The sequence below is a fragment of the Entelurus aequoreus genome, linkage group LG01, assembly GCF_033978785.1.
Source record: "Entelurus aequoreus isolate RoL-2023_Sb linkage group LG01, RoL_Eaeq_v1.1, whole genome shotgun sequence".
In the NCBI taxonomy this organism is placed as follows: domain Eukaryota; kingdom Metazoa; phylum Chordata; class Actinopteri; order Syngnathiformes; family Syngnathidae; genus Entelurus; species Entelurus aequoreus.
The window spans coordinates 2,447,616-2,467,467 of record NC_084731.1 but is presented as its reverse complement, the minus strand read 5'-3'; the positions used below and the strand labels follow the sequence as shown (position 1 = coordinate 2,467,467).

General features: G+C 36.1%; 1 protein-coding gene across 5 annotated transcripts; it reads right to left on the bottom strand.

The window, feature by feature from the left end:
• Positions 1–530: 530 nt before the first annotated feature.
• On the bottom strand, positions 531–15,125 carry LOC133646897 (involucrin-like). Of its 5 annotated transcripts, none has more exons than XR_009825380.1 (7): positions 8,630–9,410; positions 5,590–5,710; positions 3,184–3,355; positions 2,492–2,762; positions 2,391–2,423; positions 2,193–2,293; positions 531–774 (listed from the first exon to the last, which is right to left on the bottom strand). XR_009825380.1 is itself a non-coding variant. In XM_062042830.1 (7 exons), exons 4-7 carry the CDS (start codon positions 2,745–2,747, stop codon positions 739–741), a joined length of 426 nt encoding a protein of 141 aa, XP_061898814.1. In that variant the 5' UTR covers positions 2,748–2,762; positions 3,184–3,355; positions 5,590–5,710; positions 14,974–15,125; the 3' UTR covers positions 531–738. The 5 variants fall into 5 exon arrangements, 4 of the variants coding, with proteins under 4 accessions (XP_061898814.1, XP_061898806.1, XP_061898788.1 ...); XM_062042830.1 differs by lacking the exon at positions 8,630–9,410 and adding an exon at positions 14,974–15,125; XM_062042822.1 differs by lacking the exon at positions 8,630–9,410 and adding an exon at positions 14,974–15,125 and having other exon boundaries at positions 3,198–3,355.
• Between the last annotated feature and the right edge of the window lie 4,727 nt (positions 15,126–19,852).

Genomic DNA, 19,852 nt, shown 5'->3' with positions numbered 1-19,852 from the left:
AATACCAGGGCGTCCAATGAGGGGCATTTTGTACTCCCTCGTCCCAGGAAGAATGCTTTACGGAAATCTTTTATTTATAGATCTTTATCGCTCTGGAATAACCTGCCTTGAATTCTCACCAGCATTGAAAGTAAACAGGTTTTTAAAAAGAGTAATATTTTATCTGAGTCTTTAAATTAGTTTGCTTGTTGATTTGTTTTGTTTTATATTGTGTAGCTATATTTTTATGGTAATTATTATTCTGTGACTGTAAATTGTTTGCTTGTTTTTTTATTGATGCTTTTATTTTTTTCTGTATTGTGTAGTTATAATTATATGCTTTCACTTGTAATTGTATTGAATTGTGGACCCCAGGAAGACTAGTGGGTTGTTGAGGCAACTAATAAAAATCCAAAAAAAAAAAATCAAAATCTATACTCCTGCCACTAGAGGGCAGCATGTTACCACACTGAAACTAACTCAGGTCCAACAGCCATTCGTCACTCCTGCCACTAGAGGGCAGCATGTTACCACACTGAAAATAACCCAGGTCAGCCTGAACCTTTTATTTCAAGTGAATAAATAACTATCAGCCATTACACAAATACTAAACATGAATGACTCCTTTAAATCACTAACTAAAAAACTATTTTAACAAGAGTTAACATTTATAGTGGAACATATATTTAGTTGAACGTGTATTCGAAATATTGGAGGTCCTTCCTTCTTTCTGCTCCTCTGTGATGTCAGCAGAGATGATTACTGCTGCTCCTCAGCCTGCTGCTCCTTCTTCCTCTGCAGGACACAGGAAACACTCAGTACTCCAAATGATCAATGACGTCATCACTGTGATCAATGACGTCATCACTATGATCAATGACGTCATCACTATGTCTGGTACCATCATCTAGGATACCATGTTCTATTGAAATGATGCCAAAGATAACAGGATCTATTATAAAATGGTACCCTAAAACCATGATCCAATGATAACATGATAAAGTGATACCCTACAAACATGATCCCATGATAGCATGATCTATTATAAAATGATACCTTATAAACGTGATTCATGATAAAATGATACCATAAAAAGTTGATATAATGATAACATGATTCAATGATACTATAAAATGATGATCCATGATAACATGATAAAACAATTCCATAAAAAGATGATCTAATAACATGATCCAATAATAACATAAAAGATGATCCAATGATAAGAAGATTCATGATACCAGAAAACGATAATCCAATGATAACACAATCAATGATAAAATGATACCATAAAGATGATCCATGACAACATACCATAAAAAGATGATCCTTGATAAACATGATACCATAAAAAGATGATCCAATGATAACATGATACCATAAAGATGATCCAATGATAACATATTAAGATGATCCATGACAACATACCATAAAAAGATGATCCATGATAACATAATACCATAAAAAGATAATCTATGACAACATGATACCAAAAAAAGACGATCCAATGATAACATGATACCATAAAGATAATCCAATGATAACATCATTAAGATGATCCATGACTACATACCATAAAAAGATGATCCAATGATAACATGATACCATAAATATGATCCAATGATAACATGATTAAGATGATCCATGATACCAGAAAAAGATGATCCAATGGTAACATGATTAAGATGATCCATGACAACATACCATAAAAAGATGATCCATGATAAAATTATACCATAAAAAAAGGATCCAATGATGACATGATACCATAAACATTATCCAATGATAACATGATTAAGATGATCCATGATACCATCAAAAGATGATCCAATAAAACTTAATTAAGATGATCCAAGACACCATAAAAAGATGATCCAATGATAACATGATCCTTGATAACATGATACCATAAAAAATGATCCAATGATAACATGTTCCAATGATAAGATACCATAAACAGATGATCTAATGATAAGAAGATACCATAAAAGATGATCATAAGATGATACCATAAAAAGATGATCCAATAATAACATGATCAATGATAACATGATACCATAAAAAGATGATCGATGATAACATGACCCATGATAACATGGTACTATAAAAAGATAATCCAATGATAACATGATTAATGATAAAATGATACCATACAATGATAACATGATGTGTATGCGTCTAAGTAGAGTTGTGTGTGTTAATCCTGCTGCTACCTTAGTTGGACCCCTTTTGGCCCTTTTGGCCGCCGGCATCTTATCAGCGGGGCCCCGGCTGGTTCCTAAACCGGAATCGTCCTGCTCGTCCTCACAGGCGGCTTTCCAAGTTGTGTTTGGTAAGACACAGAAATACAAGTTACAAATGAAACACTTCATTGTCAGGCTACTCAAAGAGCTGATGTTGACTTTTCATACCTTTTTGGTTTTGGTTTTTCTCCAGGGATTTTACTGCAAGAGATGGCTTCAATTAAAAAAACAATATTATAATGTTAGATGGTAGAATCTACCTTCCTTACATTTTTCTTTGAAAAGCTCTTTTTTTAATTCATAAATCTGCTGTTGGGCGAGATGAATCTGCTCTTGGGCGCGATAAGTCTGCTCGTTGGCATTTTGACGTTCTATGTGAAGCTGCTCGTGGGCGAGACGAGTCTCTTCTTGGGAGAGATGAAGCTGCTTTTGGCCATTTTGACGTTCTATGACTCTGGCCTTTTCGATTTCGCGTAAGAGATGATCCTCCACTTTTTTCCGCTCGTTTTGAGACAATCCGTCCATCACCTGCTGAATGTCCTGTTCCACACACACACACACACACACACACACACACACACACACACACACACACACACACACACACACACACACACACACACACACACACACACACACACACACACACACACACACACACACACACACAAGTGTTGTAATGTTGTACAGGGCTTACTCATCTCCTATGTGTTGTCTACCTTGTACTTTTTTATGACATAGCCTGGAATAAATGAAAAAAATTAAAATAAAATTTAAAAAATGAACCCATCCATAACGTTTCTACCATGTTTGGCTTCTCTGGGCATGAAAAGAAAACCAAAATACAAAATGTTGATTCGTAAATATTATCTGGATATTGCAGCACGAGAGGCTTTTTTTTTTTTTTAACGGTAAAAATGTCTTTTTTTCTTATTGAGGAAATTAAAAAAATCATACTTACCTACTGTACATTACCATGAGCCTGCCGCTTCCGCCAGAGAGAGAGAGAGAGAGAGGGCGAGTGAGTGAGTAAGTGAGAGGAGAGAGAGCCAACTGCGCCCCTGAGGAGACGTGACAGTGGAGCAACTTGAAGCTGTGAGTTATGGTCTAGTCGCCGTCCACTTCTTCAGCATCTAATATGGGTAATATTGCAGAAAAACGCTGTATTATTATAATGATAAATAAATTATTATATAAATTATTCTATTATTCATTGTGTCAGCTTCTGTTTTTGCCGGACGTCGGAGGACGGCGCATCAATTGAGCACGGCACATCAATTCCGCACAGAGCAGAGCGGATCGTGCGGGACAGGAAGTAGTGTACAAAATACAAAACAAAACACCGGGTTAATTTTCAAAATAAAATGCACTGTGTTTACGGCGGATCACATTTTTCTCACAGTAGAGTTTTACATATGAAGTTTATTGTGACTTTGCTATTACTGTGTGGGTTAACAAAATAATGATAATAATAATGATAATAATAACAATAATAATAATAAGAAGAATGATAATAATAATAATTATTATTATTATCATTATTATTAATAATAATAATAATTTCAGCATTCTGGGGATATAAGATGTAGGTTATCTGTTGGGAATATTACCATCTGTATTTAAACTTGATTCATGTTTATTATGCCTGCAGCACAATGCCAAAAAAAGAAAGGATACAGCCCTCTACTGGCCCCTGGTCCATATTTTTGGCCCTGTATTGCGTTTCAGTTGTTTAGTCTGAGCATTAAGTGAGAAAGACCGTAAGTTACAACTTGATGGTGTTTTCATCAAGTTAAGGGAAGAAGGACAGATTTTCACCTTGAAGTTTTTTCCATTTGGGTATTTATTTTTGTATTTTTTTTCCAAAGTTCATGTTGCACTGTTCAATGTTCAATATTAAAGTGCTTATCTTTAACAATAAATAGCCTAATAATAAACCAGTGTTTTGTTGCTTTTCATGTCTTCCAAGCCTATGATAATGTGAATTAACTCAATATGACAATAATTTGTCGACACAAAAGAAATGGCAATCACTTTTACCTACAAAGGACACACAGCTAAGTAGTTAGCTTCCTATTAGCAAATTGAATTTTACATTAATTTCCGTATTGTGTAAAGGACCAAAAAAAAATTCCTGCCCTTTTCTGACTTTGAGCCCCTGCCCCTCTATAATCATGTGCACGTCCCTGATGTATATATATATATATATATATATATATATATATATATATATATATATATATATATATATATATATATATATATATATATATATATATATATATATATATATATATATATATATATATATACATACAGTATATATATACTGTATATATATACAGTATAGGCAAGGCAAGGCAAGGCAAGGCAACTTTATTTGTATAGCGCTTTTCATACACAAGGCAGACTCAAAGTGCTTCACAGACAACAAAGTGAAATGAAAGAAAATAAAAGCAAAATTAAAATGCAGACAATAAAAATAAAAACAGTGCAGACGTTAAAAGTTAAAAGATTAAAAGATTTAGCTGAAAGCTAAGGTGAACATAAAAGTCTTCAGTCTAGTTTTAAAAGTAGTGAGAGTTGGGGAGAGTCTGACATCTTCAGGAAGTTTATTCCAGCTATGTGTTGCATAGTGACTGAATGATGATCTCCCTTGATTTGAGTTTACTCTTGGAACCGCTAACAGATTAGTCTCAGAAGATCTTAGTGATCTAGAGGGCGTATATAGTGGGAGCATATCAGTGATATACTTGGGCCCTAGACCATGTAGTGATTTATATGTGAGCAGGAGGATTTTGAAATCTATTCTCTGATGTACAGGGAGCCAATGTAAGGATTTAAGAATTGTAGTAATGTGCTCACATTTTTTGGTCTTTGTTAGAACTCTAGCAGCAGCGTTCTGAACAAGCTGTAGCTGCCTGACATATATATATATATATACTGTATATATATATATATATGAAAGACTTAAAGGTATACTAGAGGATGTTGTGGATCATGTTGACTATTGGTCCTCCTAATTGTCAATCATTCTGGTGATGTTACATAAGGATATATATATATATATATATATATATATATATATATATATATATATATATATCAAATAAAACATATATATATATATATATATGTATATCAAATATATATATATATCAAATAAAACAAATGGCTTATCGTTAAGCCATTTCTTATTTATTTATTTATTACAACTCCAAAATAGGCCTAACAACACCAATGGTTGTAATTCTGTAGCACTTTGAGATTTGGAATCAAATGATAAGTAGATTGTATTCACTTGTCATGTGTTGTAGATAGGATATATTCACTTGTCATTGTACATGTGCATTGTACGTTTCATTACCTCATAGCGCCATAGCGTGGCGTGCACCTTCCACATCTCCACCTTCATTTTTGCTTGTCCTCTTCTGCTGTCCTCAGACGCTCAGCAAACTTGTGTGGGCTCCAAGTGATGGTCAAGATACCTGGAAAATGTAAGCTGCAAGTTAGTCTCCATGAAATGTAGCTAAGCTACGGGGGAAGCTATCTCCGGAGAATTGTCGCAAACTACACGGCAAAAGTAGCGAGCATCAACACTACATCTATGTATGTAGTTAAACAATAACAATATATACAGGACTCTATTGGAAGGTGGACAGGGTGAATAAGAGCTTCCACAGAGGCACAATGACAATAACCTGGCCAAAGAAAAAGAGCAAAACGTTTGGCTGACAAAAGAGACATTAACAAAAATCCACCTTTACATGAACAGAAACCAATTTAAACAAGTTTTGTTATTATCTGTCTAATAATCATAAAAAATGTAGAAAAGTCAACAATGTGATATAAAACACTTTATACAAGGCAAATATTATGACCTACATTCCAGACTATTTACGGGTAGTGCTTCTTTTTCTCATCCCAACCAAAGTGCCGTCGGTCTCCCAGCCGTTCTATCCTACGGATTCTTCATGCATCACTCCAAGCAACCTCTGTAAGTTTTACACTACAACTAAAACTATTCTTGCTTACTAAAGCGTCTGTAGGAGTGTTTTCTTGCACATTTCTACGTGCTATGGTAATGTAATGATGCTGGTGTCGCTAGCATTAGCTGATATACCAACACGTTTACAGGTCACTGTATTAGTATTCATTCTATGCGTATCGTTTCAGTTCCATGTCACCGTGGAGTTATGGAGTCTGTTTAGCTGATCGGAGAGCTAGCTTGCGCAGCTGGCGGGTCCATGGCGGTGACTTGTATTTTGTTTGGTCAGCCGTTTTACTGCCGTGTTCCGTTTGGAAACACTAAAGATATGTAAATAACCCTTTACTAGATCTGGTGGATATCTGCGTTGCGGCTAATGTATGGACCAGGGGTCACCAACGCGGTGCCCGCGGGCACCAGGTCGCCCGTAAGGACCAGATGAGTCGCCCGCTGGCCTGTTCTAAAAATCGTATCTTTTTTATTTTTTTATTTTTATTTTTTTTTAAATCAACATAGAAAAAACACAAGATACACTTTCAACCAGTGCATCAACCCAAAAAACCTCCCCCCCATTCACACTCATCCACACCCACTCACACAAAAGGGGTTATTTCTTTCTGCTACCAATATTCTGGTTCCCACAACATAGACAACACATCTGCAAGGGCCACAGTCCCTGAAGCACACATGATTGTATGTGCTGCTGGTCCACTAACATTTTCATTCATCACTATTTTTTATGTAATTATTTTTATATTGTTTTACTTTCTTTTTTATCCAAGAAAATGTTTTTTATTTATGTATCTTTATTACGCTCTAGTTTATTCTTGTAGTATTCTTTTTTACTTATCCTTATAATACTGATTAACTTATTTTTATATTTTTTATATTTATCCTCAGCTTCTTTGGTTCTCTGTCTAATAAAATTCCTGTATAATGCATTTTTCTTTTTACAAGCATTTTGCAAACCTTTCGTTAACCATGGACAGTTATCAAATGCTCTTGTTTTGTTGTATTCTTTGATTGGACAATGTTTATCATACTTTGACTTAAATATTTCCAAAAATATATTATAAGCACTGCCCACATCTTTTTCATTATAAATCATATCCCAGTTCAGTGATACTAGATCCTGTATTAACATATTAATTGATTTGTCTGTCTTTATTCGCCTAAATATTTTTTGTTTACCTGTCCTATTCTTATAAACATAATCAATTACCGTAAATACCGGCAGGTGGTCGGTAATATCGCAGACTAATAACCCACTTATTTTGTTATCAATTACATTGGTAAATATGTTGTCTATGAGAGTGGCACTGTGAGATGTAATTCTACTGGGTCTAGTGATTGAAGGAAGTAGGCACATACTGTGTATTGTATTTATAAAATCCTCTGTGCTTTTATGATTGCTATGTTTCAATATATCTATGTTAGTATCTCCACATATAAATATATTTTTATTACCTATTCCTGAGAACATGCCTCCCATCCAGTCCTTAAAAGTATCAATACTTGAATCGGGCGCCCTGTATACACAACTGATTAGCATATTTTTTTTGTTTTCCATGCAAATCTCAATTGTAATGCATTCGAGAAGGTTATCAACCACCTGTGACATAGCCTCTACAATCTTGAAATTGAAATTTGTATCCACATAAATTGCTACTCCTCCTCCACCCTTGTTAATTCTGTTTTTATAAGTAAGTTCATAGCCATTCATCTCAAAGTCCATTCCCCTTTCCTTGTTGAACCAAGTTTCAGATATTGCTATGATATTGAATGGTTGTGAGAATGAGTACAAATAGTTCTTAATGGATTTAAAGTTTGTATATAGACTTCTACCATTAATGTGAATAATAGATAACTTCCCATCTGCTTTGATGTTGTGATTATACTGTTCAGTAGTGTAGTATTTACAAGAGTTATTAATGTTGGAAAATAAATTTATATCTGGGTCAATGTCCAGTTCCAAGTCCAGTGTGTTGTGCTCATAGTGATCCAATGTGTTAAATGCAGTAAATTGTTCATAGTCCATTATCCGCTGATTTAGATGACTGTCGTCACCCATTGTAGCGAAAGTCATATTGTTGTGTGACATGGTGTGTTGTTACCTTAGTTCAGTTAGACCACAATGCCAATAGCCCACCTATCCCTTTGGCTCTTCCCTACTGGTACTTGTCTAACTCCTCCATGCTTCTGATGAGTACCACTTTTGCATTCATTCCGTTCAACTTCACAAAGATCTTGCAACTTGTGGTCCAAGTATTCTGTATTTTCCCCTGCTTCCTGAGGTGGCGTGCCTTTTTTGCAATGTCTGCGTTGTGCTTCGTTAAGTGCTCGTTCAGAAAGATGTTTGAGCCCTTTAACTTTCTCCAGGCTGGCTCAGTAGTGCGGTCTTGTGCTTTCGTTTACAAACCTTATGATGACAGCTGGTTTGTCATTGCTGTCGTTGTTTCTCCTGGGCAGGGTATGGCAAGCCTCGATGGTGTTACAGTCCAGTGTGATTCCTTTGGACTGTACAAAGGTAGCCACTTGTTGCTCCGTTGAGATATCCAGCTCACCGTCGGCGACACCGCTCGCCCCCGCGTTCTTACCGGCGGTCACCGCCCGCGCGTATGACCGGGGTTTTATGTGGAGACCCGATACAATCACATCATTTATCCTGCTGTATTGCTCCAAAGCTTGGACCCTGCTCTCCAAAAAGTCGAGTCGTTTGTCCTTCTCGGCGTTCTGGATCCGCAGCGTCGTCACTTCCGCAACCAGCTCCATGATCGTTTTCTGCTCTTTACTCACAACAGACATCTCCTCCGTCAGAAAGTCAAGCGACTTTCTCATTTCGTCGATGTCCTCCTTGTTCTTCTTGGTTCCCATGTTGATTACCACTCGGACACTGGCTTAGAGACGAGCCACCCGAGGGTAACACGTTAGCAGTGTTTGTAGCTAAAGTTTAGCAGCTCGGTAGCTTGTTGTAAAAAGTAGTAGCCTTGTGTAGGCAAAGTCCACACAAACTACACTAGTCCAGCACACTTCACAAACTACACTAGTCCAGCACACTTCACAAACTACACTAGTCCAGCACACTTCACAAACTACACTAGTCCAGCACACTTCACAAACTACACTAGTCCAGCACACTTCACAAACTACACTAGTCCAGCACACTTCACAAACTACACTAGTCCAGCACACTTCACAAACTACACTAGTCCAGCACACTTCACAAACTACACTAGTCCAGCACACTTCACAAACTACACTAGTCCAGCACACTTCACAAACTACACTAGTCCAGCACACTTCACAAACTACACTAGTCCAGCACACTTCACAAACTACACTAGTCCAGCACACTTCACAAACTACACTAGTCCAGCACACTTCACAAACTACACTAGTCCAGCACACTTCACAAACTACACTAGTGCAGCACACTTCACAAACTACACTAGTGCAGCACACTTCACAAACTACACTAGTCCAGCACACTTCACAAACTACACTAGTCCAGCACACTTCACAAACTACAGTAGTCCAGCACACTTCACAAACTACACTAGTCCAGCACACTTCACAAACTACACTAGTCCAGCACACTTCACAAACTACACTAGTCCAGCACACTTCACAAACTACACTAGTCCAGCACACTTCACAAACTACACTAGTCCAGCACACTTCACAAACTACACTAGTGCAGCACACTTCACAAACTACACTAGTCCAGCACACTTCACAAACTACACTAGTCCAGCACACTTCACAAACTACACACCTGTCTCACTACTGCCTCAATTTTCAAAAATATTGGAGAAACTTTTTAATAGCAGATTAGATTCATTCCTGGAAAAAAATAATGTACTCTCAGAGAGTCAATACGGTTTTAGAACTAAAAGATCAACTTCTCAGGCATTGATGGAATCCATTGAAAGAATCACAGACACAATTGATAATCATCAATATGCAATTGGCATCTTCATTGACCTCAGAAAAGCTTTTGACATTATCAATCACAATATATTAATTAATAAACTGGAGAAAATTGGTATAAGAGGTATGGCAATAGACTGGATAAAAAGCTATTTGGACAGACGGAAACAGTTTGTGAAGCTGGGAAAGCATAGCTCAAATTGCTTGGACATTGCTTGTGGAGTCCCCCAGGGGTCAGTATTGGGACCAAAACTTTTTATACTGTACATAAATGATATTTGCCAAGTATCCAAGTTGCTGTCTATGGTACTTTTCGCAGATGACACTAATGTATTTTGCTCTGGTGATGATCTAGATACGTTACAAAAGAACATAAATGAAGAGTTGTATCAACTAAAATTATGTGGTTTGACTGGAACAAATTATCTTTGAATGTGAGCAAGACCAAGTTTATGTTCTTTGGCAGGTTCAGCTTAAACACACAGTTGAATATAGAAATTGATGGGGTGGCTATTGAGCAAGTGCACAAAATCAAATTCCTTGGTGTAACAATTGACGACAAGCTCAGCTGGAAAGCACATATTACACATGTCAAATACAAAGTAGCAAGAAGTATAGCAGTCATAAACAAAGCAAAGCAGGTTCTGGATCATACACACTCTCTACTGTTCTTTAGTCTTGCCATACTTAAACTACTGTACTGAAGTCTGGGGTAACAATTACAAAAGTTCGTTACAGTCACTAATCATTTTACAAAAAAGAGCAGTAAGGACCATTCACAAGGTGGGCTATCTGGAACACACCAATGCACTATTTCTACAGTCTAAATGATTCAAATTCACCGACATTGTCTCATATCAAACAGCAATAACTATGTACAGGGCTAGGAACCATTTGTTACCACTGAACATTCAAAACATGTTTAGTGAACGTGAGGGGGGGGCATAGTTTGAGGAGAGAACTCAATTTTAAAATTCAGATGAGAAATTCCACCATGAAAAGTTTTCGCATTTCCATCACAGGTGTCAAGTTGTGGAACAATCTGAGCGAAGTACATAAGCAAAGTCCAAGCATCAATGTTTTTAAAAGAATGTACAAAAATATATTGTTCACAGGATATAGTGAACTGCACTAAGAGTCAGTGGGTTTGTATGTGTATGTATATGTATACTATGTATGTGTCACATTCATAGTTACTTGTTAAATGTGTGTTGTGGATGTACATGTATGTATATGTATATATATATATATATGTATATATGTATGTGTGTATGTATGTATATATGTGTACGTACTTATATGTGTATATGTATTTATATGACATAACATTTTTATATACTATTATTATTATTATTATTAAACATACAGTAAGTAATAAGAGGGGTGGGAGTACATAAGTTTTTACTTCTTCTCACTCCTTTTCGGATATGTTTACATTAAATGTTTATTTTCATTTCTTGTTTCTTTTGCTTTTTATTATTACTATTATTATTATTATTATTATTGTTGTTTTTGTTATTCATTCTTGAATGGCTTTTTTGTTGTTTTTTCAAAATTTGTTGTTTTTGTTTTGTCTACATATTCGAAATAAACATGAAAATGAAAATGAAATGAAAATGAAAATGAATCTTTTTTTTTTTTTTTTTTTTTTTAAATGACCTTATCTTCACCAGACCAGGTTGTCAATGAAATTAGATTTGTTTAAAGGGTTTTTAAAAGCAGGTCCAGTCCAGATAATGTCCAAGTCGGACTCAGCAACACACACCTTCATTCATGTACACAGAAAAAAATTAGGGAACACAACAACAGATGTCATATAATCTATAAACATAATTATACTTTCAAAATAAGCCTTTGAGGACTTCCCATCTTTTTTTAAAATGTTTTTTGGCATCATTATCGTTTTCAACCATGTAAATTTCTAAAGTAAAAAAATACTGAATAAATGTTTTAAAGAAAGTAATACTAAGTGAATATCTGTTTTTGGCCTTAAAAATAAACCTTTTACCGAGTACTATAATTAAATTGACTAAATCATGATTGTCAATGAACTCTCCTAAAATAACAGAAACCACATCAAGCTTCATAAACAAACCAATCCTTAAACACATTTTTTCAACTTCCACCCAAAAGGAAGACACAATATGACAATACCAAAACAAATGCAGGGTGGATTCAGACTCCTGACAACAAAATGGGCAATCATCTGACTCTGTCATATTCCATCATTTTAACATTTTCCCCGTGGGTAAGAAGTTATAAATAATTTTAATTTGAAAATCACAATTTTGCACATCGATAGTAGTTTTATAGATTAGTTTGAATATGGCATCCCATGGCAACGGGCAGTCAAAAAAGTCCTCCCATTTTCCATATGTGCTGTATGAGGCAGCCTTCAAACATTTCTTTATTAAATAAGAATTATATATTTTTCTATTTATTTTAGTTCCTTTTTGCCAACTAGAATTTCTTATTAGAGGTTTACAAACTAATAATTTAGCAGTTCCATAATTAATTATTTGTTTCCATCTTTTCCCAATGACTCCAGTTAGTTGATGAAATGAAAAGCTTGAGCAAGCATCACCATACATAGTTGTAAATTCATCATACTTCATCATTTTACCATTCTCATTGATAATATCATTGACAAAAATGATTCCTCTTTCAAACATATTTTTCCAAAAGAAAGGCTTTCCATCTGTTACAATATTAGAGCTCATCCATATTATCTGCTGCAAAATATCGTCTCCTTTTTCTGGCACATCAAATTGAAAACACCACCATGAGTGGATTGTTTCTTCGCCATGTTTCCCAGCAGACTCTACATAAGGAAAATGGGAGGGGATCACTTGTAAAAAAGGATACAATTTTATTTTCATACAGTACATGTTTTTTGTCCTACAGGACACTTGTGTACCACTCAGTGGTAGGATTTCCCTTTCCATAATTGCATAATTTTGTCCAGCTTTCTTAGTCGATTATCATAATTTACTGAGCCTAGATCTTCCAGATTCTCTGGGACAACAACACCAAGTATGTTAACTGGTCCATCTGTCCACAAAACAGGCACTTTGCATTCCATTCGAAAGGACGTTCCCTGTAGATTTCCGATCCTTAACATTTTACATTTATCACAATTAAGCTTAAGGCCAGATTGCTGTGAAAATATGTCCAAAAGATTAAGAAGGTTCCGCAAACAATGAGGAAAAATATTATCTTTGTGAATCAGCCTTTTCTGACATGAACTTCATCAAGAACAAACACAGAACACGCCTCACTGATGCACATCTGCAAGACTCACTCAGAGTTGCAGTGTCAAGTTACACACCAGAGTACAGCACACTAGTTAACAGCATGCAATGCCAGGCTTCCCATTAACTGACAAAGAAACAGATAACAGATTTGGTGTCCAGTTCAAAGTGTGACATGATTTATTTTAACATTTGAGAGTTGACTTTTGTATTTTACATGAGTTATTATTTGTACAAACATGGTGCAAAGTAATTCATGATTTGTTCAAAAATGTTAGTGGCTAGCTAGTTAAAATGGGATATTGTGATTTCACAAGACTGTCTTAGAAGTCATCATTTGAAAATGTTCAATTTGAAAAATGTGCACTTAGAGAACATATAAAAATAAAGTGTTGCATATTGATCTTTATCTGTTTCTATATATATTTATTGTGAGAAATCATTAAGATGATCAGTGTTTCCACAAAGATAAATATCATTAATTATTAATAATAACATAAGAGTTAAAGGTAAATTGAGCAAATTGGCTATTTCTGGCAATTTATTTAAGTGTGTGTCAAACTGGTAGCCCTTCGCATTAATCACTACCCAAGAAGTAGCTCTTGCTTTCAAAAAGGTTGCTGACCCCTGGACTATAACAACGTCAAAAGGAGCAAATGTTTGTCATGTAATGCTAAAACATGTCGCATATTAAAAATGCGGGGGGGGGGGTCATTTTTTCACTTCATGAAAAAAAACACGTCATTTTGACAGTGTCTAAAGACAACATAAGCTTTGTGTTATAAGTGACTGTGAGTGTATTATTATTATTTTGAGTTGTTGGACTCAAAAGCCAAGTTGATTTTGACTGTAGTTGTAAAGATCCAGCAGCTGAAAATCAAACATTTGCTGAGTAGGCAAATAGTGAGAGCATTCCTGACTTGGTCTTTAGAGTTGTTTTCCAGTCCATTCAGTGACTTGCACTTACATCTCCATATTTATTGTCAAATGTGCAGACTTTGAGCATTTTGTAATCTTCTGAATTTGGAAGAATATACCTGGACATAATGATGTTTTTTTTAATTGCAGCAATGATATTTACAAGGTGAAACTAATAGTGTTCCCTCGCTACAACACGCTTCACTTTACACGGCCTCGCTGTTACACCCATCTTTTTTGTGTGTGTATTTGTTTACGCTTTTTTTCTTACAGCACATGATTGCGCATGGTGTTCTGCATCCTGATTGGCAAAGGGACTGTAGACCATCAATCAATCTTCTTATGCCATGTGTCCTGCACACTGCAGAATGCCTTGTCTTACAGTCCGCTTATTTGGGACTTTTGTTTTACTGTCAACTACATTTAGGACTTTTGTCCGCCTGCATTTGAAATGTCTGAGAAGACGGTAGAGGACACTTTATAAAACCAAGTCCAGTAGCTTGTCCTGGTGTTATTTCACAGCACATCTATTACAGCATAGGTTGCTAACATTGAACCAAAGAATGGCTTATTGTACTTGCACCAGACATTAATGCGTAGGAAACAACAACAAATATACATATCATATTTACATAGAAGTTTCCCAGATCTAGCAATGACATACCTGTGTCCTTCTCGCTTTACAATTTAATTCCTGTAGTTGTGTTCCATGGAGTGAAGGACAACTCCCTTCCTTATAGCTTATGCATGTCATGTGATGTCATATTAGCATGAAGGACATCAAACATGTCCTACTTGCAAATTAGGACGTAAAGTAAAGTAGATTGCTGAAAGATGCTCATGATCATACAATATTACATCATTGGTAACATATTGCTATCATAGTCTTAAAAGACTACTAAGCGAGAGAGCCTTCATATTGCACCACACATTTTCAACGGGAGACAGGTCTGGACTACAGGCAGGCCAGTCTAGTACCCGCACTCTTTTACTACGAAGCCACGCTGTTGTAACACTGGCTTGGCATTGTCTTGCTGAAATAAGCAGGGGCGTCCATGATAACGTTGCTTGGATGGCAACATATGTTGCTCCAAAAGCTGTATGTACCTTTCAGCATTAATGGTGCCTTCACAGATGTGTAACTTACCCATGTCTTGGCCACTAATACACCCCCATACCATCACAGATACTGGCTGGTTCTTTTCCTCTTTGGTCCGGAGGACACAACGTTCACAGTTTCCAAAAACAATTTGAATTGTGGACTCGTCAGACCGCAGAACACTTTTCCACTTTGCATTAGTCCATCTTAGATGAGCTCGGGCCCAGCTAAGCCGGCGGCGTTTCTGGGTGTTGTTGATAAATGGCTTTCGCTTTGCATAGTAGAGTTTTAACTTGCACTTACAAATGTAGCGACCAACTGTAGTTACTGACAGTGGTTTTCTGAAGTGTTCCTGAGCCCAGGTGGTGATATCCATTACACACTGATGTCGCTTTTTGATGCAGTACCACCTGAGGGATCGAAGGTCACGGGGAGTCAATGTTGGTTTTCAGGCTTGCTGCTTACGTGCAGTGATTTCTCCAGATTCTCTGAACCTTTTGATGATATTACGGAGCGTAGATGGTGAAATCCCTAAATTCCTTGCAATAGCTGCTTGAGAAATGTTGTTCTAAATATATGCATGTATGTATATATCTATGTATGTGTATATATATATATATATATATATATATATATATATATATATATATATATATATATATATATATATATATATATATATATATATATATATATATATATATACGTATACGTATATATATATATGTATATATATATGTATGTATATATATATATATACGGTGCGGTGAGGTTCATGGCTGGTGAGGCACTGACTTCATCACAGTCAGATTTACACCCTAAAGAGTATCTTATTCACAATTTGATTGGCAGCAGTTAACGGGTTGTGCTTAAAAGCTCATACCAGCATTCTTCCCTGCTTGGCACTCAGCATCAAGGGTTGGAATTGGGGGTTAAATCACCAAAAATTATTCCCGGGCGCGGCACCGCTGCTGCCCACTGCTCCCCTCACCTCCCAGGGGGTGAGCAAGGGGATGGGTCAAATGCAGAGGACACATTTCACCACACCTAGTGTGTGTGTGACAGTCATTGGTACTTTAACTTAACTTTAACTTTATACATACAAACTGTAGCATAAAAAAAAGCAAATTTAATAAAAAAAAACATTATTATGGTCTTACCTTTACTTATAAATGAAGTCCATGCGCCGCTCCTTTTTAACAAAAGCATCGATAACTTGTTTATAGAAGTCTTCCTCATCTTTCATCAGTTTTAAAAGTGTCTCTGTCTCGATGGAGATCTTCCTTTAATTATTTCCTCCTGCTTCCATTGAAAGTCCAGTTTAGAAAACTGTTTTATTTTAGATATGTAATCCTCCATGTTAAAAGTCCAGGCGAGAGGAAAAAATAAACGATCGCTGCTAACTGTTGCTGCTTGTTGTCACTTCTTCTGCAGCCGAGTAGTCGCAAGAATGATCTCTGGGATCACTAGCGCCCTCTACCACCAGGAGGCGGGATTACTGCAAGCCTCACCCAGTGCGTCTTCGCAGCCGTTTTATGATTGCTCAGCACAAGAAATACGTTACACACATACAGTTGTTGACAAAATACACTGTACATTATATACCTCAGCTAACTAAACTATGGAAATGTATAATATAATTCATATAGCAATACACTCTCACTGCACAGCAGGCCAGCAGTTAGCCCAGTCATTGCGCAATCCATGGTGAGGCACAACTGAGTGACGTGCCTCAACTGGCTGCTGATCACCGCACCGTCTCTTCTCACTATTTGAACAGCAAATGTGAAAATTCAGCGATTTTGAATAAAAATAATCTAAAACTGGTGAAGTTAAATGGAAAATAACTTTATAGTATAATCACTGGATACATATAACAATTTTTATTTTTTTTATTCTTTTTACATTTTTTTTCTTTCCATGATGGCACGTGAGGCCCCGCCTCACCTGCCTCCCCTGACTGCACGTCACTGGAACATACTTATGTATGTACATATGCATGTACGTACATATGTATATAAGTGTGTTCATACATACATACGAACATACATATGTATGTACATACAAATGTATGTACATACATACATACTGTATGAAAATACATATGTATGTATGAACATACATACATTTGTATGTATGTTCATACATATGTATGTTCATACATACATATGTATGTATGTTCATACATACATATAAACATACATATGTATGTTCATACATATGTATGTACATACATACATATGTATGTACATACAAATGTACATACATATGTAAGTACATATGTATATAAGTGTGTTCATACATACATATGTATGGTTATACATACATATGAACATACATATGTATGCATGTTCATACATATGCATGTTCATACATACACTTGTATGTATGTTCATACATACATATGTATGAACATACATACATATGTATGTATGTATCGTTAAGAAATCTAAAATGCATATATGTGTAGGTCTATTTATCATGCTTTACTTGTCATTCATTTGTGTAAAAAGTTATTGCCACACCCATTGTAAAGCAGTAATAAAACTCACCAAACATGTATGTATGTACATACATACGTATGTATGACAGCTCCCGCCATCAGTGTGTGAATGTGTGAATGTGTGTGTGTGAATGGGTGAATGTGGAAATAGTGTCAAAGCGCATTGAGTTCCTTAAAAAGGTAGAAAAGCACTATACAAGTACAACCCATTTACCATTTACCATCTGGTTAAGAAATCTAAAAGGCATAAATGAGTAGGTCTATTTATCATGCTTTACTTGTCATTCATTTGTGCAAAAAGTTCCCAGTGGTAAAAGGTATTGCCACACCCATTGTAAAGCAGTAATAAGACTCACCAAACATGTATGTATGTTCATACATACATACTGTATGTATGTACATACATACATATGTATGTACATATATACATATGTATGTACGTACATACATATGTATGTTCATACATACATATGTGTGTTCAGACATACATATGTATGTTCAGACATACATATGTGTGTTCAGACATGTATGTATGTTCATACATACATATGTATGTACACCCTCCGCCACTGTGGTGGATGGTCCGAATCTTAAACAGCAACAAAAGTGAATTTAGTACAAAAGTTTTATTTTTAAACCCATAATCAAAAGTACAAAGTTGGATTGAATTGCCCATGCAAACAGACAACGTCCTCTGGAGGAGTTGGATGAGATGACAATCATGCAAATCACCCATGGGCCTTTATTGTAAAATCTTGACACTTTATTGTAAAATCTTGACTCTTAATCGTAAAATCTTGACATTTTATTGTAAAATCTTGACACTTTATTGTAAAATCTTGACTCTTAATCGTAAAATCTTGACATTTTATTGTAAAATCTTGACACTTCATTGTAAAATCTTGACATTTTATTGTAAAATCTTGACATTTTACAGTGAACAGTTGGATGGATAATGTGCTTAGAAATCATAAGTCAAGCAGATATTTATTTTTATTTGGACAAAAACAATGTTTAGAAAGCATTTGTTGCAATATTGGTTTAGTTTGGTGTTGATATTGGATACTATACAAGTTTAAAATGTGTGCAATTTTTGCAGTATATATTTTTTTTACTGTCAAAATGGAAAAAACAAATACATTGAGTAGGAAAAGATAAAGTAGAGTATTTTGATGCATGTTATTTCCAGGCGTTCACATGAAATGATCTGGTAAAGTGAGCTGTATAGTTAGTGGGTTTGTGAAATTGTCACTTGAGAATTTGTCTTTTTTTCCAAGATTGAAATAAATAACCTGGAAATCTGAGGGGCAAATCCAACCACATTTAATGCAAATTCAACTGAGTTTCTAACCTGCACTTTCCATAGCTCAGTGCCACCAATAATTGAGCGTGCGGACTACGTCCTTTTTTTAAACATCATTATTAGTGTGGCTTATTAGTGATTCCCAGAGCCCAAAAAAAGTCTGCGGGCTATAGAGCGTTTTCTATTCGGGCTCCAATACTATGGAATGCCCTCCCGATAAAAGTTAGAGATGCTACCTCAGTAAAAGCATTTAAGTCTCATCTTAAAACTCATTTGTATACTCTAGCCTTTAAATAGACTCCCTTTTTAGACCAGTTGATCTGCCGTTTCTTTTCTTTTCTTTTCTTTTCTACTCTGCTCCCAACCCGGGGTGGACCGCTAGCCTGTCCATCGGACGGGGACATCTCTACGCTGCTGACCCGTCTCCACTCGGGATGGTTCCTGCTGGCCCCACTATGGACTGGACTTTCGCTGATGTGTTGGACTTTCACAATATTATGTCAGACCCACTCGACATCCATTGCTTTCGGTCTCCCCTAGAGGGGGGGGGGGGTTACCCACATATGCGGTCCTCTCCAAGGTTTCTCATAGTCATTCACATTGACGTCCCACTGGGGTGAGTTTTCCTTGCCCGTATG

What these genes read in the sequence shown, in the direction of transcription:
- LOC133646897 (XM_062042804.1), bottom strand. Translation starts at nt 5,637, where the DNA reads ATGAAGGTGGAGATGTGGAAGGTGCACGCCACGCTATGGCGCTATGAG. An exon ending in AGAGCTTTTCAAAGAAAAAT is followed by an intron (nt 2,424 to 2,491) that starts GTAAGGAAGGTA and finishes CATCTCTTGCAG; the next exon opens with TAAAATCCCTGGAGAAAAAC. An exon ending in CCAAAAGGGGTCCAACTAAG is followed by an intron (nt 775 to 2,192) that starts GTAGCAGCAGGA and finishes TGTGTCCTGCAG; the next exon opens with AGGAAGAAGGAGCAGCAGGC.